The sequence below is a fragment of the Anolis carolinensis genome, chromosome 2, assembly GCF_035594765.1.
Source record: "Anolis carolinensis isolate JA03-04 chromosome 2, rAnoCar3.1.pri, whole genome shotgun sequence".
NCBI classification, from domain to species: domain Eukaryota; kingdom Metazoa; phylum Chordata; class Lepidosauria; order Squamata; family Dactyloidae; genus Anolis; species Anolis carolinensis.
In genome coordinates this window covers 18,632,616-18,653,528 of record NC_085842.1, presented here as the reverse complement: position 1 = coordinate 18,653,528, position 20,913 = coordinate 18,632,616, and the positions used below count along the sequence as shown (strand labels likewise).

General features: G+C 42.1%; 3 protein-coding genes across 5 annotated transcripts in view; 1 reads left to right on the top strand and 2 right to left on the bottom strand.

Moving 5' to 3' along the window:
- Window positions 1-2,547, bottom strand: part of LOC107982292 (zinc finger protein ZFP2-like) — a 38,755-nt gene extending 36,208 nt beyond the window's left edge. For 2 of the 3 annotated variants that reach the window (XM_062973393.1, XM_062973394.1), the window contains exons 1-2: window positions 2,256-2,542; window positions 40-445 (exon numbers count right to left, since the gene is read on the bottom strand). In XM_062973393.1, the coding sequence (XP_062829463.1) occupies window positions 40-420 (381 nt within the window). In that variant the 5' untranslated portion in view covers window positions 421-445; window positions 2,256-2,542. Of the gene's footprint in view, window positions 1-39; window positions 446-2,255 lie in introns of all 3 variants that reach the window. The other variant, XM_062973392.1, reaches the window with a different exon arrangement.
- Window positions 1-20,913, top strand: part of LOC103280228 (zinc finger protein 420) — a 412,323-nt gene that overhangs the window by 55,277 nt on the left and 336,133 nt on the right. The gene's annotated exons all lie outside the window — the stretch shown is intronic.
- The window catches only part of LOC134297158 (zinc finger protein 91-like), a 40,064-nt gene continuing 24,500 nt past the window's right edge, over window positions 5,350-20,913 (bottom strand). Inside the window, exons 9-14 of the mRNA XM_062974286.1 lie at window positions 14,949-15,169; window positions 12,688-13,087; window positions 11,930-12,056; window positions 11,322-11,392; window positions 10,616-10,742; window positions 5,350-8,165 (exon numbers count right to left, since the gene is read on the bottom strand). Of these exons, the coding sequence (XP_062830356.1) occupies window positions 6,031-8,165; window positions 10,616-10,742; window positions 11,322-11,392; window positions 11,930-12,056; window positions 12,688-13,087; window positions 14,949-15,169 (3,081 nt within the window). The 3' untranslated portion in view covers window positions 5,350-6,030. The remainder of the gene's footprint in view (window positions 8,166-10,615; window positions 10,743-11,321; window positions 11,393-11,929; window positions 12,057-12,687; window positions 13,088-14,948; window positions 15,170-20,913) is intronic.

The window sequence follows — 20,913 nt, the reverse complement described above, 5'->3', positions numbered from 1 at the left end:
AGTCCCAAGGTTAGTGAAACCAAGAGGAAAAGCTCTCACCTGTCCTTCCTGGCTCTTGTCCTCTGCCCGACTCAGGAGGAAGCCTTCCGCCAGGGCCACCGCCTGGGAAGAGGTCTCTGCCCCACACTCTCGGACCCAGCTCCCCATCTCTGGGGGCAGGAGGCTCAGGAACTGCTCCAGGATCACCAGGTCCAGCATCTCAGCCTTGGTGTGTTGCTCTGGCTTCAGCCACTGGCGGCAGAGATCGTGGAGGCGGCTGCAAACCTCTCTGGGTCCCTCATCCTGTTTGTAGGAGGACTGCCTGAAGCGCAGGCATTGTATGTGCGCATTCAGGAACATCTGTGCAGTTCTTTCCCAGAATTCCCCACTGCTCCCGGGAGCCCTGCCTGCTTCAGGTCCAGGTGGGTTGGGTCTCTCCATGATGGGAACACTGATGGGAAGAACTCTGGAAAAAACGAGTACAATTTACAAGGAGTTACAACACCAAATAAAATATATAGATGGTACATAACTTTAGAAAAACTCTCAAAGATATAGAAAAGATCCAACATATCTTAGGAATGCAAACAAATACAGTAGAGTCTCACTTATCCAACATTTGCTTATCCAACATTCTGGATTATCCAACACAGTCTGCCTTTTAGTAGTCAATGTCTTTGTAGTCAATGTTTTCAATACATTGTTATGTTTTGGTGCTAAATTCATAAATGCAGTAATACATAGCATTACTGTGTATTGAACTACTTTTTCTATCAAATTTGTTGTAAAACATGATGTTTTGGTGCTTAATTTGTAAAATCATAATCTAATTTGACGTTTAATAGGCTTTTCCTTAATTCCTCATTATCCAACATATTTGCTTATCCAACGTTCTGCTGGCCCATTTATGTTGGATAAGTGGGACTTGACTGTAAAAACACCACATTTTATACTGGGATTATGAGAAAACAGACATTGAAACATCAAGGAAATAGTCCTTTTTTGACAAAAGAGCAAGAACTGAATATGCAAAACTATGGAAAAAACCAAAAACATACCAAAACCAGAAAATTGGATTACAAAGGTTTTTGAAATGGCCAAAGTGGACAATTTAATTTGAGCTGCACAAAACACAAATACACAGAAACTTCGATAATAATGGAAACCCTTCACTGAATGTATAAAGAACCAAAGGAAGAAGACCACAGTAGGACCTGTTGACTAAAATAGGGTTAATGGTTGATAGTTATGTTTTGTACTATAGTAGTCTCACTTATCCAAGCTAAACGGGCCGGCAGAAGCTTGGATAAGCGAATATCTTGGATAATAAGGAGGGATGAAGGAAAAGAATCATAGAATCATAGAGTTGGAAGAGACCTCATGGGCCCTGCCAAGAAGTAGGAAATCACATTCAAAGCACTCCCGACAGATGGCCATCCAGCCTCTGTTTAAAAGCCTCCAAAGAAGGAGCCGCCACCACAGTCCGGGGCAGAGAGTTCCACTGCTGAACAGCTTTCACTGTGAGGAAGTTCTTCCTGTTGTTCAGGTGGAATCTCCTTTCCTGTAGTTTGAAGCCATTGTTCCGTGTCCTAGTCTCCAGGGCAGCAAAAAACAAGCTTGCTCCCTCCTCCCTATGACTTCCCCTCACATATTTATACATGGCTATCATGTCTCCTCTCAGCCTTCTCTTCTGCAGGCTAAACATGCCCAACTCTTTAAGCCGCTCCTCATAGGGCTTGTTCTCCAGACCTTTGATCATTTTAGTTGCCCTCCTCTGGACACTTTCCAGCTTGTCAACATCTCCCTTCAATTGCGGTGCCCAGAATTGGACACAGTATTCCAGGTGTGGTCTGACCAAGGCAGAATAGAGGGGGAGCAGGACTTCCCTGGATCTAGACACTAGACTCCTATTGATGCAGGCCAGAATCCCGTTGGCTTTTTTCGCTGCTGCATCACAAAAGCCTATTAAACATCAAATTAGGTTATGATTTTACAAATTAAGCACCAAAGCATCATGTTATACAACAAATTTGACAGAAAATGTAGTTCAATACGCAATAATGTTATGTTGTAATTACTGTATTTACGAATTTAGCACCAAAATATCACGATATATTGAAAACATTGACTCCAAAAATGGCTTGGATAATCCAGAGGCTTGGATAAGCGAGGCTTGGTTAAGTGAAACTCTACTGTGTTTATAAACTCTATATTCAAGTGAGTTTGAATAATTGACCTATCAGCACTCTTTAATTAGAATTGAAAGATATTCAAACCTTATTATTTCGATATTTTGTAACTGCACACACACACCCAGCGAGTGTGTTAGAAGGCCAACCTGTGAGAGAAACAGGCCTGGGCCAGCTTCGGCCCTCCCTCCAGGTCTTTTGGGCTTCAGCCCCTCTTCGGCCCTTTGGAGAAGAAGGTCTGGGAACAGAAATCACCAGGAGAAGGAGAAGGAGAAAGAGGAGACAGGCTGCAACGAGGAGGAGGAGGAAGCGGAAGCGGCACAAGCGGCAAACTCTCTCTCCCAGCCGGGCCAGGAAGGGTTAAGGGGAGGGAGTTTGGTTCCTAGAGCGACAGGAAAGGTAGGTCTAAGGAGGCTCACTTCCTTCCTGCCTCTCTAGGAACCAAACTCCCTCCCCTTAACCCTTCCTTGCCCAGCGTTACTCTATAAGGAGGGGGAAAGAGCATCTCTCAAAAGCCCTGGAACCAAAGGACTCAAGATGAGGGCGTCCATGTATTCACGGAAGAAAAAAATCTATATTAATAGGATGGGTAGTGATATAAGTATTGTAATAAATAAATATATTCTCTTCCTGTCAAACCAGTGCTCCCCAACCCCACTGAACATTAAAGGTAAGCAATCAGTCCAGGGAGCAGAGCAGAGCATCCTGATTCATTCGACTAATTTCCTCTTCCTTCCCCCTCCCTTCCCTTTCCTTCTTCAAGGGACTGATTCGCTGCTTGTGGGGTGGAGTGGCCAACCAGCCACTCCACCCCAGACCCCTGGCTGGTCCTCTGTACCAGATGACGCAGGAATACCAAACCAACCTGGCAATTGATCTGCACCATTGATCTGGACTCCAGTATCTTTCACCCCTCCTGCCAACCTAGCAGTTCAAAAACATGCCAGTGTGAGTAGATCAATAGGTACCGCTCTGGCGGGAAGGTAACGGCGCTCCATGCAGTCATGCCAATGGCCACATGGCCCGGGGCTGTGGCGCAGACGGGAGAGCAATGAGTCACTGACCAGGAGGTCATAAGTTCGAGGCCCGCTCGGAGCTATGTTTGTTTGTCTTTGTCCTGTGTTAAAAAGGCATTGAATGTTTGCCTAATATGTGTAATGTGATCCGCCCTGAGTCCCCTTCGGGGTGAGAAGGGCGGAATATAAATGATGTAAATAAATAAATAAATAAATGACCTTGGAGGTGTCTACGGACAACGCCGGCTCTTCAGCCTAGAAATGGAGATGAGCACCAACCCCCAGAGTTGGTCATGTCAGGGGAAAACCTTATCTTTCACCCAAGGCAGCTTTATTGTCTTGGTTTAGTGGCTCATTCCACCACATTTCAGAAGTCAATTCTTCTTTCATCTTTCACCTCTGCAATGGTGCCCTTCGCAGGCACACCTTTTTGCCCAGGTGCCATATTAATAATTACTTCATTTAGAGGCTGGATGGTCCTCTGTGAGGAGAGCTTTGATGGTGCCCTTCTGCCTGAGAGAAGGGAGTTCAACTAGATGGCCCTTGGGGGTCCCCTCCAACTAATAATTATAAATAATAAACTTTTATTTCTACCACACCTTCATCTCCAATAGAAACTTGGGGCGGCTTACAAATAGTACACAATGGTGCCATGCAATATATAAAATATAGTATATCAACATTAAAACTGATAACACATTTAAAAGCAGACATATAAAATTATCCTGTTTCCCCCAAAATAAGACATCCCTTGAAAATAAGACCTAGTAGAGGTTTTGCTGAATTGCTAAATATAAGACCTCCCCCAAAAGTAAGACCTAGCAAAGTTTTTGTTTGGAAGCATGCCCGCCTAACAGAACACCAGAGCATGCAGGATCGATAAATGTACATACCATAGATTGTTGTTCATGGAAATAGTGGTAGTACCCTGTTTCCCCTAAAATAAGACATCCCCAAAAAATAAGACCTAGTAGAGGTTTTGCTGAATTGTAAATATAAGGCCTCCCCCAAAAGTAAGCCCTAGCAAAGTTTTTGTTTGGAAGCATGCCCGCCTAACAGAACACCAGAGCATGCAGGATCTGTAAATGTACGTATCACAGATTGATGTACATGGAAATAGTGGTAGTAACAAGAAATTGATCGGATGTCAGTTTGTCTGGTTATGCTGGTTTGTGATGACAACTACTGTACAATATATAATAAATGTTCTTTTTTTTATTCAACAATAAATGTGAATTCTTCTTCATAGAAAAATAAGACATCCCCTGAAAATAAGACCTAGCACATCTTCGGGAGCAAAAATAATATAAGACACTGTCTTATTTTGGGGAAAACACAGTAGCAAGGGCCATAGAGTTAATGATATGGCAAGGTATGGCTTAAAATAGGACTCTATTTGCCCAGAGGGATTTTCTTGCTGTTGCTGGGGGAACATCAAGAGGAGTGGTGGTTCTCATGAAGCCCTTCCTTGATTTGAGTCTGGTGGGAGGAGGCTGATAGTCATGCAGTGGGTGGCTTTCACAATGTTCAACCTTCTTTCTCTCACAGTTAGCAGCAACTTCCCTTCACACATCTGGGGGGGGGGGGGAGGTAATGCCAGCTAGCTTATAGAGTTTATCAACAGGTGTAGATCTGAGACATCCTGTGATTATTCTACATGTTCCATTCAATGCTATGTTCACCTGCTTCACATGGGCAGACTTGTGCCAGACAGAAGAGGCGTACTCAGCAGTCAAGTAAGACATGGCCAGGGCTGATGTGCTTATTAATTTTGGGTCTGCACCCGATACGCTGCCAGTAAGTTTCTGCAGGATGTTATTGTGTGCAGCTACTTTGTGCTTGGTGTTCATGCAGTGTTTCCTATATGTTAGTGTTCAATCTAAGGTGACACCAAGATATTTAGGATGGAAACAATGTTCACAGGGTTCTATGAAAATGCTGAATTGATTAATATTGGTTTCTTCTATCGGTCAATATGAGAGTCAACATTCAATGATGTGGCTTTTAAAAAAAATCCCTAAAATCAGTTGATGTATGAATATTTCTGAAAGTTGAGGAGAATGATCCCGTTACCTTGTGTCATTGCATAGAAAATTCAAGAAGATAGCTTGTGTAGTTTTTTTTAAAGTTGTTTATAAAAACTTTAAAAATTCCCTAGACATGCGTGGATAAACAAGGGTTTCCTTTATTTCTGAATTTGAGTAAAATGGCTATATGCCCAGAACTAGTTAGAAAGCTTGTATTCATTACATAAACATTAGGATTTTTACTCTACACAGACACATCTATTTCCCTATAATACAAAATCCAATGGCTAGAATTTTGCAAAACATCAGATCATGACTCTGCCTAAAATAGATTCAAATACTTATCAATATTTAACACTGTACATTCTAAAATGATACAAAGGCTCATGTTTTCCAATTTAATGTGGATTAGCAGTGTGCCAGGAGCAAGAAAACGACCAGTATATCCTAGCCAAAGGTACAATTTGTACATTGAGGGTAATAATAGTGCAAACATCTTTTCCTTTGGCTTGGCCTCAACAGAAGCACTTTGTTCAATTCTGGAATCCCGGCTGAAAAACAAAATTCACAAACTGGAAATCTGCAAACATGGTGGTAAAGGAGCCAGAAACAAGCCCAGAGGAAGAACAGATGGAATGACATATGGTTTCTTTTTAAAATAAGTGACATGACAATCATATTTAACCTTCTGAATGATTGTCACAGGAAGCTTGCTTTCTGCTGCTCCAGAGAACAAGACCCCCAACTTAGGGATTCAAATGACGAGAAACTGTATTCTACCAAATCTTAGGCAAGATGTTACCCCACAATGGCTGTATTTTAACTTTTGTGTATTCTCTGGTGCTTATTAAGGGACGAAGACTGAATAAAACATTTCCCACACTCCTGGCATTGGTATGGCTTCTCTCCTGTGTGGAGTCTTTTGTGCTTGGCCAAGTCTGAACTGTAAACAAAACATTTCCCACACTCCTGGCATTGGTATGGCTTTTCTCCTGTGTGGAGCCTTCTGTGGTTCACCAATTGTGAACTGCGAATAAAACATTTCCCACACTCCTGGCATTGGAACGGCTTCTCTCCTGTGTGGAGTCTTTTGTGGCTCACCAAGTATGAACTGCAAGCAAAAAATTTCCCACACTCCTGGCATTGGTATGGCTTTTCTCCTGTGTGGACCCTTTTGTGGCTCACCAATTGTGCATTGCAAACAAAACTTTTCCCACACTCCTGGCATTGGTATGGCTTTTCTCCTGTGTGGAGTCTTTTGTGCTTCACCAAGGATGAACCATAAGCAAAACATTTCCCACACTCCTGGCACTGGTTTGCCTTCTCTCCTGTGTGGAGTTTTTTGTGGATCTCCAAGTGAGAACTGTACGCAAAACGTTTTCCACAATCCTGGCATTGGTATGGCTTCTCTCCTGTGTGGTGTCTTTTGTGGGTCAGCAATTGTGACCTGTAAGAAAAACATTTCCCACACTCCTTGCATTGGTATGGCTTCTCTCCTGTATGGAGTCTTTTGTGGCTCTCCAAGCGAGAACTCTTAGCAAAATATTTTCCACACTCCTGGCATTGATATGGCTTCACTCTTGTGTGGAGCTTTTTGTGCCGTGCCAAGACTGAACTGCAAGCAAAACATTTCCCACACTCCTGGCATTGGTATGGCTTCTCTCCTGTGTGGTTTCTTTTGTGAGTCACCAAGTGTGAACTGTAAGCAAAACATTTCCCACACTCCTGGCATTGGTATGGCTTATCTCCTGTGTGCTGCATTTTGTGCCTCACCAAGACTGAACTGCGAGCAAAACATTTCCCACACTCCTGGCACTGGTATGGCTTCTCTCCTGTGTGGAGTCTTTTGTGCTTCGCCAAGGCTGAACTGTCAGCAAAACATTTCCCACACTCCTGGCATCTATATGGATCCTGCTCTGTGTGGTGCCTTTTGTGGCTCAGGAATTGTGAACTGTCAGCAAAACATTTCTCACACTCCTGGCATTGGTAAGGCTTCTCACCAGTGTGGAGTCTTTTGTGCTTCGCCAAGGATGAACTGTAAGCAAAACATTTCCCACACTCCTGGCACTGGTTTGCCTTCTCTCCTGTGTGGAGTTTTTTGTGGATCTTCAAGTAAGAACTGTAAGCAAAACATTTTCCACACTCCTGGCATTGGTATGGCTTCTCTCCTGTGTGGTGTCTTTTGTGGGTCAGCAATTGTGACCTGTAAGAAAAACATTTCCCACACTCCTTGCATTGGTATGGTTTCTCTCCTGTATGGAGTTTTTTGTGGCTCTCCAAGCGAGAACTCTTAGCAAAATATTTCCCACACTCCTGGCATTGATATGGCTTCACTCTTGTGTGGAGCTTATTGTGCCTCACCAATACTGAATTGCGAGCAAAACATTTCCCACACTCCTGGCATTGGTATGGCTTTTCTCCTGTGTGGTTTCTTTTGTGGCTCACCAAGGTTGAACTGTCAGCAAAACTTTTTCCACACTCCTGGCATTGGTAAGGCTTCTCTCCTGTGTGCTGCCTTTTGTGCCGCACCAAGGCTGAACTGTCAGCAAAACATTTCCCACACTCTTGGCATCTATATGGATCCTGCCTTGTGTGAAATTTGTCATGTTTCACCAAGTGTGAACTCTGGATAAAAGATTTCCCCAACTCCTGGCTTATGAAATCCTCTGTTCCTTCAAAAATTGCTTCTTGGCTCAGATGCGGCAATTTGTTATCAGCAGCACATTTTGCTGATATTTTCCATCCAAGATGACTTTTCCCATCACTGAGTGTCTTGTGAAGCGTAAGTGCTATATTTTGGGTAAAACATTGTCCACCTACATTGCATTTGTAGAGCCTTTCTTTGGCAGAAACTTCATCTTCTCTGTGGGTTTGCTGGTGTCTTGGAAGGTCCCCATTGTGCCCGAAATGCTTCCTGCATTTGGTGCTTACATTGCTCTGCTTCCAGTTATCTGCTGTAGAGAAGAAAGACCAAATGAATCATTCTGCCCTGTGAGTTATAAGGACTCTAAGGAAGTGAGATGAATAGTGGATTGAAATTGATGAAGGTAGAGAAGGGAACAAAAAAGGAATGTCTGCAGGACTCAGCCAGATATAGTTACATCCCTGTAGAACCCCACTTGAAAGAGTTTTTGAGAGAGAGATTGCTCTGGTTCCAATTCTGGCATAATTCTGTACGGCTTTTACAGGGAGCTGCAACTTCTTCACATATGAGAATTTAAGAAAGTGGCAGTGGATATATTAGCAATTTCCTAACTTTTAGGGTGGAATAAATATACAGAGTGTTTCAAAAAAGTGGACTCAATTTTAAATAGCTACATGTCTGCAATTGTGAATCTACCATGAATGAAACTTGTACCACTTGAAAGAGAGTGACATAAAGTTTGATAGCTGGTCTATGCCTCTCACAGTACACAAAAAAACCAAGCGCCAATCATTCACACGCACAGAACCTAGAAGACGTTATGTTGCAGTTCACCATCTTGCAAATGACTGATGCTATTGCTGTTTGTGTACTGGGAGAGGTAGTGTAGAAAGAGAGCCTAGCCTTCAGACATCCAGAGGCCAGCCTGCCTGCTTGGGAGGAAAAACCAGGTTGAATACCATACCAATAAAAAGTGAGAGAAAAAGGGAGGGAGAGAGAATAGTTGACTGATTGCTGTTGCTCAGGCACCAAGGCAATACCTTATTCTTCGTGAAGGTTTTGGTGTCTAACCGGTTTTACAAAAACCTTTCCGTGTACACGGTTTTATTTCTTTTAAAAATATTTAAATTCTCTTAAAATATCCTAATATATTTTTAGTTTTTAAATCATTTGCATCATTTGCATTTGTTTAATTAGTTTTCCTGTATGCCCTACTCTATATGGAGAGTGAAATATTAAAATGTCCAACAAGTCAATATACACACTTCAAACAGACCTGAAATTGTACTTCGAGGCATACTAGTTTGGATGAAAGATTAACTAACCTGTTGTGGTTCAACCTGATAACAATGAGGGGTTTGTGGTGTCAGGGTTTGGGACATTGGGAGATGCTGTTTCAGAGCCGGAGGGAATGCTAGATTCAGATACAGCCAAGACAGGGGAACAGGAGGTGCTGTTAGAGCAACTGTGTGAATACAGCAGTCATGGAGGTGAACTCACACCTAGTAACTGAAACCGAGATAACATGAGCTCATCCGAGGGAACAGTGAATTTGGATAAACATTCCCAGCTGGCTCTGAGAGAGGAGGGAAACAGGTGCAGAAAAAGTGAGAGACTTCATGGGAAAGATAGGGACAAGCGGGGGGTGCAGAAGAATGTGTTCATATTTTGCAGTCCTTAAAGCAGAGAGGTCTGTGAGAGGATTCAAGATCCACCAACATTGCCAAACCTAGGAGGGTTGTTAGCCTTGTTCTCTGTTGGGTTGGAGACCCATGATTCATGCTCATGTTTTGGTTCCCTGTTCCATGGATTATTCTGGGATTTCTGCTCCTGTTGTGTTCCTGGTTTTAAGCCTTTTATTTTGAATTCATCTTGCCTTCATGCTCCAGTTTAAAAACCTTATTCTGGGATGTATGCTGCCTGTGGTTTATTTTCTGTTCACAGTTTGGCTTGGCTTTTTGCCTATGACTTTTGACTACAATATTGACTCTTGGATCTTATTCTTTATTTACTTTATTTACTCCATAGTGTTTTACCCTTTTCATATATGCTTTCTTAATAAACTGTTTTGATTTTTACACTTGGTGTCTTCCTTGTGAGCAAGGTGAAACCTTGTTGAGGTACAACATAACCTTAAGAAATGATAGTTAAGATTAGAAGGTCATGATTTACATTTTGGATGGCATACCTTTGTATGGTTTCAAAAAGCAAAAGTACACGCAGGCAAAGGAGATTCTTCCATGTACCAAAAAGACTAAGGGATTCATATAATTACTAATATGTCATATATTTCTAACATAAGCGCTGCCTTCAGTGACTGGGATGATTTAGGATATTGCTCGCGCCAGAAAGCTGCTGATTGGGATATAGTGTTTCCCGCTACTTCGCGGTTTGCTTTTTGTGGACTCGCTGTATCACGGGTTTTCTCAGATGCTTATGGGACATGGCCTTACAGCCCTCCCTCCCTCACAGGCACAAAAGGGCCCCGGCTGAGGCGCACGGCCTGTCCTTTCCTCCTCAACCTCCCGGAGGCAGCGCCAGTAGGTCCGGCCTGCACCTCATTGCCTTAGCGGGGCTTGCGAAGGGGAGAAAGGCCACCTAACTACTAAAATAACGTAAAAATATTAAAATAAACATAGCGTCCCTACTTTGCGGATTTTCGCTTTTCATGGCTGGTCCTGGAACGTAACCCCCGTGATAAGTGAGGGAACACTGTACTGCATTTTGAAACAGAAATCCCCATCAACGAGGGAGCCTTACCAAGAGAGTCCACAATCCCATGAATCTCCTCCATGATCTGCTTGTGCAAGACTTTCTGACCAGGATTCAGAATTACCCACTCCTCCTGGGAGAAATGGACAGCCACATCCTCAAAGGTGATTGGGCCCTGGTGGGAAAAAAATCCTTCTCATATAAGAGCTAACAAGAAAAAACAATTACAAGAATCTCTTTAAAAAAGATTTACATTTTTGTTGGTTCTTTTGAGTTAGAGAAAACTCCCAAAAATACAGCAGAGCATTAAAAAATATAAACAGGATACTTATAGTTGAGCATTCAGCTCACAGCAAGCAGAGCGTGAATTTATGCGCCTGTAAAGTATTTAGAGCTTAGGAGGCAACCATGCAGAGTTCAAACTTTCAAACTTACAAAAAAAGTTACAAAAAGGTTTATTTACAAAACGAATGACTATATTTTTAAGTAATAAAGAAATGAACTACTCTCTAACTCCATCTCTTGTAGGGTTCAAAAGAGAGGGGAAAATCTCCAAGTACAACATCTCTCCTGACACACACAAATTGAGGGCGCTTCCAGGCAGGCATTTAATCCCAGGAACATTTGCATTTAAAAAAAAGCAAATGTTCTTGGGTGCCTGTCCACACACATCCCAGAAAGCCCGTGATTGAGCCTGGAATCAATGACACCCAGGCAGCTCCCATCCTCCTCTCCCAGGAATCCTTCTGCTTACCCGATTCAGTTCCACTTCATCACACAGGGGAAGAAACGACTGCGGATTTGCCGACAACATCATTCCAGTCCCTGGGAGAGAGCAAGGTGTGGAAGGTTGATCACATAAACATGTCACAGAGGTTACATTTATAGTCCTAAAAGCAAACTATAAAAAATGACCCTATGAACACAGGAGCATTCTCCAGCCCAGGAATATTTAAATATTTAGGATTTAGGACTTTATCTCACAAGCAATGCTTTGAGTAGGTTGAATTGAAATTAGTACTGGGCTTGGCATTTCAATTAACTAAAGTTTTTTCGTTGTTGTCTGTTTGCCTTCCAGCTCAGTTTCACGGCTCATCTTGGCTTCGGGTCCCACCTGGGAAGTTACTAGTCCTACTCATCTTTAGGCTAAAGCAGAAGTATTGCAAGAAAGAAAACTGCAAATCACACTGAAATTACACCTATTGCAATTGACTACCTACATATATACACACCTCAAGGCCAAATGATTGTGCATATGCACCTTCTGAAGTTCAAAATGACTGTGGATGTGCTACAATCCCCACAAAGGGGAATTTAACACTGGCATAAAACACCAAAATTCCCAGAAGAGTTCCTTCTTACCCTGCAAGGCTGCAGCCCCATCTCCTTCCTGCTTCAGCTTCTTCTGCCTGAGACTCTGGGTGGTATTTGATGGTGATTTCTCCGATGCAGGGACATTAGACAGGACTTCTGTGCAGTTATTTTGGGCCTGGAAGAGAAAAGAGTATTCCAGAAGTAGTATGGAGAAAGTTCAAAACAATCACAGACTTAAGTGTAGAAACTTTATGTACTTAAAAAAAAGAATAGCTATGAGATTGCCACCTAGTTTGAAACAAATACCATACCCCCCATCATTTTCAATGTTGTATCTTGGGTCAACAAATTTGAGTAGAGCAACAATCAATCTTACAGTGGATATGGAGGTGGCAGAAGGAGGGGCAGAGCAGGTGGGAAAAGAGGCAGAGGGAACAGAGTCTGGCTTCTGCCTCACAATGGTCCCATCATGGAAGAAACCCACGATATATGTTTAATCTACCCATTAGACCCAAGATTAGTGGAACCAAGAGGAAACGTTCCCATCTGTTCTTCCTGACTCATTCCCCCTTCCCATCATTTTCAGTATTACATTTGGAGGTCAACAAATTTGAGAATAGAAGCAACCAAGCTTATAGCAGATATGGAGATGACAGCAGGAGGGGCAGAGCAGGTGGGAAATGAGGCAGAGGGAGCAGGGTTTGGCTTATTTCTCTCATAGGTCCTATCTTGGAGGAAAGGCAGAATGTACATTTAATCTATCAATCAGCCCCAAGGTCAGTGAAACCAAAAGGAAATGCTCTCACCTGTTCTTCCCGCCTCTTGTCCTCTGCCCGACTCAGGAGGAAGCCTTCCGCCAGGGCCACCGCCTGGGAAGAGGTCTCTGCCCCACACTCTCGGACCCAGCTCCCCATCTCTGGGGGCAGGAGGCTCAGGAACTGCTCCAGGATCACCAGGTCCAGCATCTCAGCCTTGGTGTGTTGCTCTGGCTTCAGCCACTGGCGGCAGAGATCGTGGAGGCGGCTGCAAACCTCTCTGGGTCCTTCGCCTTCTTGGTAGGAAGACTGCCTGAAGCTCTGGCGCTGTATGTGTGTATTTAGGAACATCTGTGTAGTTCTTTCCCAGGATTCTCCACTGCTCCTGGGGGCCCTGCCAGGTCCAGGTGGGTTGGGTATCTCCATGATGGGAACACTGATGGGAAATACTCTGGAAAAAATGAGTACAATTTACAAGGAGTTACAACACCAAATAAAATTTTAACAAAATGATATATAGATGGTACATAACTCCAGAAAAACTCTCAAAAGATATAGAAAATATCCAACACATGTTAGGAATGCAAACAAATACAGTAGTCTCTCACTTATCCAACATTTGCTTATCCAACATTCTGGATTATCCAACACAGTCTGCCTTTTAGTAGTCAATGTTTTTGTAGTCAATGTTTTCAATACATTGTGATGTTTTGGTGCTAAATTCATAAATACAGTAAATATGAATACTTTTTCTATTAAATTTGTTGTAAAACATGATGTTTTGGTGCTTAATTTGTAAAATCATAATCTAATTTAATGTTTAATAGGCTTTTCCTTAATTCCTCATTATCCAACATATTTGCTTATCCAACGTTCTGCTGGCCCGTTTATGTTGGATAAGTGAGACTTGACTGTAAGTGGAACTTTCTATCATTTGTGCTGGACTTGTCCAAAAGCTAAAGAATTCCAGATAAAAATCCATAGAGACATGGAAACTATCCTAGAGTACAAAATCCCATTAAAACCACCACTTTTTATACTAGGAATATGAGAAAACAGACAGTGAAACATCAAGGAAATATCCTTTTTATGACAACAGAAGCAAGAACTGAATATGCAAAACTATGGGAAAAAACAAAACATACCAACACCAGAAAATTGGATTACAAAGGTTTTTGAAATGGCCAAAGTGGACGATTTAATTTTAGCTGTACAAAACACAAATACACAGAAACTTTGATAATAATGGAAACCCTTCACTGAATGTATAAAGCAGGGGTCCTCAAACTTTTAAAGTGGAGGGCCGGTTCATGGTCCCTCAGATTGTTGAGGGGCCGAATTATCATTTGGAAAAAAAAATGAACAAATTCCTATGCACACTGCACATGTCTTATTTGTAGTACAAAACCCCCCAACAACAATCATTTATTTATTTATTTATTTATTTGCTAAATTTATACTCCACTCTCTCTCACCCCAAAGGGCATTCAGAGCGGCTTACAAGTTGTATGTACATACAATATATTATATTATTAGCATAGCACAATATTAGCATTATATATTACTATATTGTACTATACCACTGTACCATATTATTATTAGTAATATTACATTTAATATATAATATATAATTAATATTATTATATTATATAATATTATTACATTGTATTAATATTATTATTAGCCACCCTGAGTCCCCTACTGGGTGGGAAGGGCGGGGTAGAAATACCGTAATAAATAAATATTATATTGTATTACATTATAATATTATTATCAATATTATATGTATACACAATATATTATATTATTACTATAGCACAGTATCAGTAAATGAATGAACAATACAATATTTAAAAATAAAAACAATTTTAACCAATATAAACCTATCAGGATTTCAATGGGAAGTGTGGGCCTGCTTCTGCCCAATGAGATAGTCAAGTTAAGTAGGATTGTTGTTGTTGTGTGCCTTCAAGTCATTTCAGACTTTTGGCAAGCCTAAGTCTAAAACTGAGGGCGGGGGCCGAGTAAATGACCTTGGAGGGCCGCGTCCGGCCCCCGGGCCTTAGTTTGGGGACCCCAGGTATAAAGAACCAAAGGAAGAAGACCACAGTAAACTAAAATAGTTGACTAAAATAGGGTTAATGGTATATAGTTACATTTTGTCCTATTTATAAACTCTATATTCAAGTGAGTTTGAATAATTGACCTATCAGCACTCTTTAATGAGAATAGAAAGAGATTCAAACCTTATTATTTCGATATTTTGTAACTGCAAACACACACATACAGGGTGAGTGTGTCAGAAGGCCAACCTGTGAGAGAAACAGGCCTGGGCCAGCTTCGGCCCTCCCTCCAGGTGTTGTGGGCTTTGGCTCCTCTTCAGCCCTTTGGAGAAGAAGGTCTGGGAACAGGAATCACCAGGAGAGGAAGAAGGAGAAGGAGAAGGAGAAAGAGGAGGAAGCGGAAGCGGCACAAGCGGCAAACTCTCTCTCCCAGCCGGGCCAGGAAGGGTTAAGGGGAGCGAGTTTGGTTCCTAGAGCGGCAGGAAAGGCGGGTCTAAGGAGGCCCTCTTGCTTCCTGCCTCTCTGGGAACCAAACTCCCTCTCCTTAACCCTTTCTTGCCCAGTGTTACACAGGAAGGAGGGGAAAAGAGCATCTCCCAAAAGGACTAAAGATGATGGCATAGATATAGTCATGGAAGAAAAATTCTCTACTATTAGGATGGTTAGTTAGATATATTATGTCCCTGTCAAACCATTGAACATTAAAGGTAAGCAATCAATCCAGGGAGGAGAACAGGGCATCCTGATTCATTCGACTAAATTCCGCTTCCTTCCCCCTCCCTCCCCTTTCCTTCTTTAAGGAACTGATTTGCTCCTTGTGGGGTGGAGTGGCCAGCCAGCCACTCCACCCCAGACCCCTGGCCGGTCCTCTGTACCAGATGACGCAGGAATACCAAACCAGCTTGGTGGAGGGCCACCTCTGGCAACTGAAATGCACCAACTGGACTCCAATATCTTTCACCCAGCTTTATTATCTTGATTTAGTGTTTTATTCCACTACATTTCAGAAGTCAATTCTTCTTTCATCTTTCACCTCTGCAATGGTGCCCTTCGCAGGCACACCTTTTTGCCCAGGTGGCATATTAATAATTACAGTAGAGTCTCGCTTATCCAAGCCTCTGGATAATCCAAGCCATTTTTGTAGTCAATGTTTTCAATATATGGTGATATTTTGGTGCTAAATTCGTAAATACAGTAATTACAACATAACATTACCGCGTATTGAACTGTTTTTTCTGTCAAATTTGTTTTATAACATAGTGTTTTGGTGCTTAATTTGTAAAATCATAACCTAATTTGATGTCTAATAGGCTTTTCCTTAATCCCTCCTTATTATCCAAGATATTCGCTTATCCAAGCTTCTGCCGGCCCATTTAGCTTGGATAAGTGAGACACTACTGTACTTCATTTAGAGGCTGGATGGTCCTCTGTGAGGAGAGTTTTGATAATAATATAATAATAATAATAATAATAATAATAATAATAATAATAAAACTTTATTTATACCCCGCCACCATCTCCCCAACAGGGACTTGGGGCGGCTTACATGGGGCCATGCCCAAAACAATACAATATAAACAGCATATAAAAGAACAGCACATCACAATACAATAAGCAATACAATAAATAATAATATCCATTACAAAATAAAACAAGGAGACAATGAAAAACAAGGACAGACCACATGAACATTAAGTTAAAACTCGGGGTGAGAAAGACATAAAAATAAAAACCACAGCAAACAGGGTCATAAGGGAGTGGGGTATTCTGGAGGATAGATATTAGAGGGAGCAACAGAAAAGAAATATAAAATGGTTACTCTCCAAAAGCACAGCGGAAGAGCCATGTTTTCAATTCTTTCTTGAAGGCTGCTAGTGTGGGGGCTTGCCTAATCTCAGCGAGCAGAGAATTCCACAATCGATGGTGCCCTTCTGCCTGAAAGAAGGGAGTTGAACTAAATGGCCCTTGGGGGTCCCCTCCAACTAATAATTATAAATAATAAACTTTTATTTATACCATACCTTCATCTCCAATAGAGACTCAGGGCAGCTTACAAATAGTACACAATGGTGCCATGCAATATATAAAATATAGTATATCAACATTAAAACTGATAACACATTTAAAACCAGACATATAAAATTAACCTGTTTCCCCAAAATAAGACATCCCTTGAAAATAAGACCTAGTAGAGGTTTTGCTGAATTGCTAAATATAAGGCCTCCCCCGAAAGTAAGACCAAGCAAAGTTTTTGTTTGAAAGCATGCCCAATGAACAGAACACCAGAGTCTGCAGGATCTGTAAATGTACGTACCACAGATTGATGTACATGGAAATAATGGTCGTACAGTGTTCCCTCACTTATTACTGGGGTTAGGTTGCAGGACCACCCGCAATAAGTGAAATTCCACGAAGTAGGGACACTATATTTATTTTAATATTTATACATTATTTAAGTAGTTATACACTATTTTAAGTCTTATCAACCAATTGTATGTTGATAAATAGCTTCCTTCTCCTCCTGTTGCCGCTTGGACTCCTTTTCTCTCCCTTTGGCTTCTCCTTCCTCCCGTCCTTAGGCTGTAAATTGTAATTTTTTATGATTTATAATATTCTTTTAGAGTTTATTAAAAAACCGCGAAACAGCGAATCCGCGAAAAGTGAACCACGAAGTAGTGAGGGAACACTAACAAGAAATTGATAGGATTTCACAGTTTGTCTGGTCATGCTGGTTTGTGATGACAACTACTGTATAATATATAATAATGTTCATTTTTTTATTCAACAATAAATGTGAATTCTTCTTCACAGAAAAACAAGTCATCCCCTGAAAATAAGGCCTAGCATATCTTCGGGAGCAAAAATAATATAAGACACTGATTTATTTTGGGGAAAACACAGTAGCAAGGGCCATAGAGTTAATAATATGGCAAGGTATGGCTTAAAATAGGATTCTATTTGTTTATTTATTTTGTATCATCAATTTATTAAGCATTGCATAAATTGATGGAAAACAACAGGGTGGAGGATTCCTCCAGGTAGTGCCATCTTGCCAGGTTGTCTTTTGATCTGCCCACTCCACTTCTGAGTCTGTTCAGGGACTTCCAAGTTGCCCATTCTTGGTTTGTCGGGGGGGGGGGGGCACTTTCCATTTGGGATTTCCTGGTTTAACTGCCCAGAGGGATTTTCCTGCTGTTGCTGGGGGAACGTTAAGAGGAGTGGTGGTTCTCATGCAACATTTACCGGATTTGAGTCTACTGGGAGGAGACTAATAGTCATGCAGTGGGTGGCTTTCGCAATGTTCAACCTTCTTTCTCTCACAGTGAGCAGCAATTTTCCTTCACAAATCCGGGGGGGGGGGGGGGGGGATGCCAGCTCGCTTATAGAGTTTATCAACAGGTGTAGGTTTGAGACATCCTGTGATTATTCTGCATGGTGTTTTTTTGTTTATTTCTAGAATCATAGAATAGTAGAGTTGGAAGAGATCTTATGGACAATCCAGTCCAACCCCCTGCCAAGAAGCAGGAAATCACATTCAAAGCACCCCCGACAGATGGCCATCCAGCCTCTGTTTAAAAGCCTCCAAAGAAGGAGCCTCCACCACAGTCCGGGGGAGAGAGTTCCACTGCCGAACAGCCCTCACCGTGAGGAAATTCTTCCCGATGTTCAGGTGGAATCTCCTTTCCTGTAGTTTGAAGCCATTGTTCCTTTGCGTCCTAGTCTGCAGGGCAGCAGGAAACAAGCTTGCTCCCTCCTCCCTATGACTTCCCTTCACGTATTTGTACATGGCTATCATGTCTCCTCTCAGCCTTCTCTTCTGAAGGCTAAACATGCCCAGCTCTTTAAGCCGCTCTTCATAGGGCTTGTTCTCCAGACCCTTAATCATTTTAGTCGCCCTCCTCTGGACGCTTTCCAGCTTGTCAACATCTCAGAACTGGACACAGTATTCCAGGTGTGGTCTGACCAAGGCAGAATAGAGGGGGAGCATGACTTCCCTGGATCTAGACGCTATTCCCCTATTGATGCAGGCCAGAATCCCGTTGGCTTTCTTAGCAGCCGCATCACATTGCTGGCTCATGTTTAACTTGTTGTCCACAAGGACTCCGAGATCTTTTTCACATGTACTGCTGTACGCCTGTAGCCAGGCGTCCCCCATTCTGTATCTTTGCATTCCATTTTTTCTGCCGAAGTGAAGTATCTTGCATTTGTCCCTGTTGAACTTCATTTTGTTAGTTTCGGCCCATCTCTCTAGTCTGTCAAGATCGTTTTGAATTCTGCTCCTTTCTTCTGGAATGTTCCATTCAATGCTATGTTCACCTGCTTCACATGGACAGACTTGTGCCAAACAGGACAGGCGTACTCAGCAGTTGAGAAAGACAAGGTTAGGGCTGATGTTCTTATTAATTTTGGGTCTGCACCCCATGTGCTGCCAGTAAGTTTCCGCAGGATGTTGTTGCGTGCAGCTGCTTTGTGCTTGGTGTTCATGCAGTGTTTCCTATATGTTAGTGTTCGATCTAAGGTGACACCAAGATATTTAGGATGGAAACAATGTTCACAGAGTTCTATGAAAATGTTGAATTGATTAATATTGGTTTTTTCTATCGGGGAGGAGGCGGCCTTGGAACTTCATTTTTAATGGGAAGCTGTGGTGGTGCAATGGGTTAAACCCTTGTGCCAACTGTACTGCTGACCTAAAGGTTGGGTTGCTGACCTGAAAGTTGCTGGTTGAATCTGCAAGACTGGATGAGCTCCCGTCTGTCAGTTCTAGCTTGCAAGGACATGAGAGAAGCCTACCAGCAGGATGATAATACATCTGGGTGTCCCATGGACGTCTTTGTAGACAGCCATTTCTCTCACACCAGAAGTGGCTTGCAGTATGTTCCCAAGTCGCTTCTGACATGATAAAAAAAACCCAACTAATTCTCATCAGTGTGGTTTTCTCCAGCGACTGGAAAGTGACATTTCACTGGCTATTTATGTGAAGCCACTTAAATGGCCTTTAGTTTCAGAGCCCTTCTACGTTGCCGTATAAAATTGAGATTATCAGTGTAGACTCATATAACCTGAGATTACAGCATACAAGTGTAGATTCATATAATCTAGTTCAAAGCAGATAATGTGGATTATCTGCTTTGATAACTTGGATTATATGGCAGTGTAGAAGGGGCCTCAGATTCACTTCCGCCTGTTTGTAGTGGTCTGCCGTAAGATGATAACATCAAATTGCATCATGCATCAGTTGATCACATGAGAAATAAGGGACCCTAATGGACCAGTGAAGTACACTTTTTTCTTGATTTCATATCCTGGTCATATTTTTCATGTTTTCTTCTGCAAGGCATTTCCTTTATTTCTGTTTTGGAGTAAAATGGCTATATGCCCTGAACTAGCTGGAAAGCTTGTATTTATTATCCAAACATTAGGATTTTTACTCTACACAGACACATCTATTGTTGGAATCACAGACGCCCTAAAGGGCCAGACTTAAAAGTGAATTTATTAAAACAAAAGAATTAAAAGAATTTATTAAAACAGAATTTATTAAAACAAAAGAAAAGGGACGCAGTGATACTAAAATGCAGTTCCACTGGTCAAAACAAAAAACAAAACCAGACCTGGTCCAAAAGGTTAACAGAAATATAATCCAGATTAATTGGATGCAAAGAGCAACAAGTCAAACAAAGCGCTCATAGGCAAAACAAAAAGGCACAGTACACAAATGGTTCACAAAAGGAGTCGCAGGAAGAGAAGCGTTGTCAGCTGAAGTCCAGGGTCGAAGCGGGAGAAATCCAAAACAGTGTTGCTCCAGTGTCCGCAGAAGCAGCATCTTTAGCCAAACCGGTCCAGGTCCAGAGAGAGAGAGAGAGAAGTCCAAACTGCAGATCTGAATCCAATGCCAAACACGAAACAGGCAACAGCAAGTCTACAAGAATCTTTACCAATACACAGCACCCAGCACACAAACGCACATCAACACCTTGCCTTCTGCAAAGACCCCTCACCCCTGAACCCACTTTTATCTACACAACATCATCATCAGATGAACTGACCACAGCCCCATCACTGTCCCCCGCAGTTGCTCCCAGCTCTTCACGTGAATTCCCTTGACTTTCCCTCCAATTCCTCCATCTCCTGTCAAGACTTAGCTCCCCCAAGAATCAGTTGGATCGCCTGATTAACAGTCTTCACCCCCAGAGAACCCCATAAAGTTATC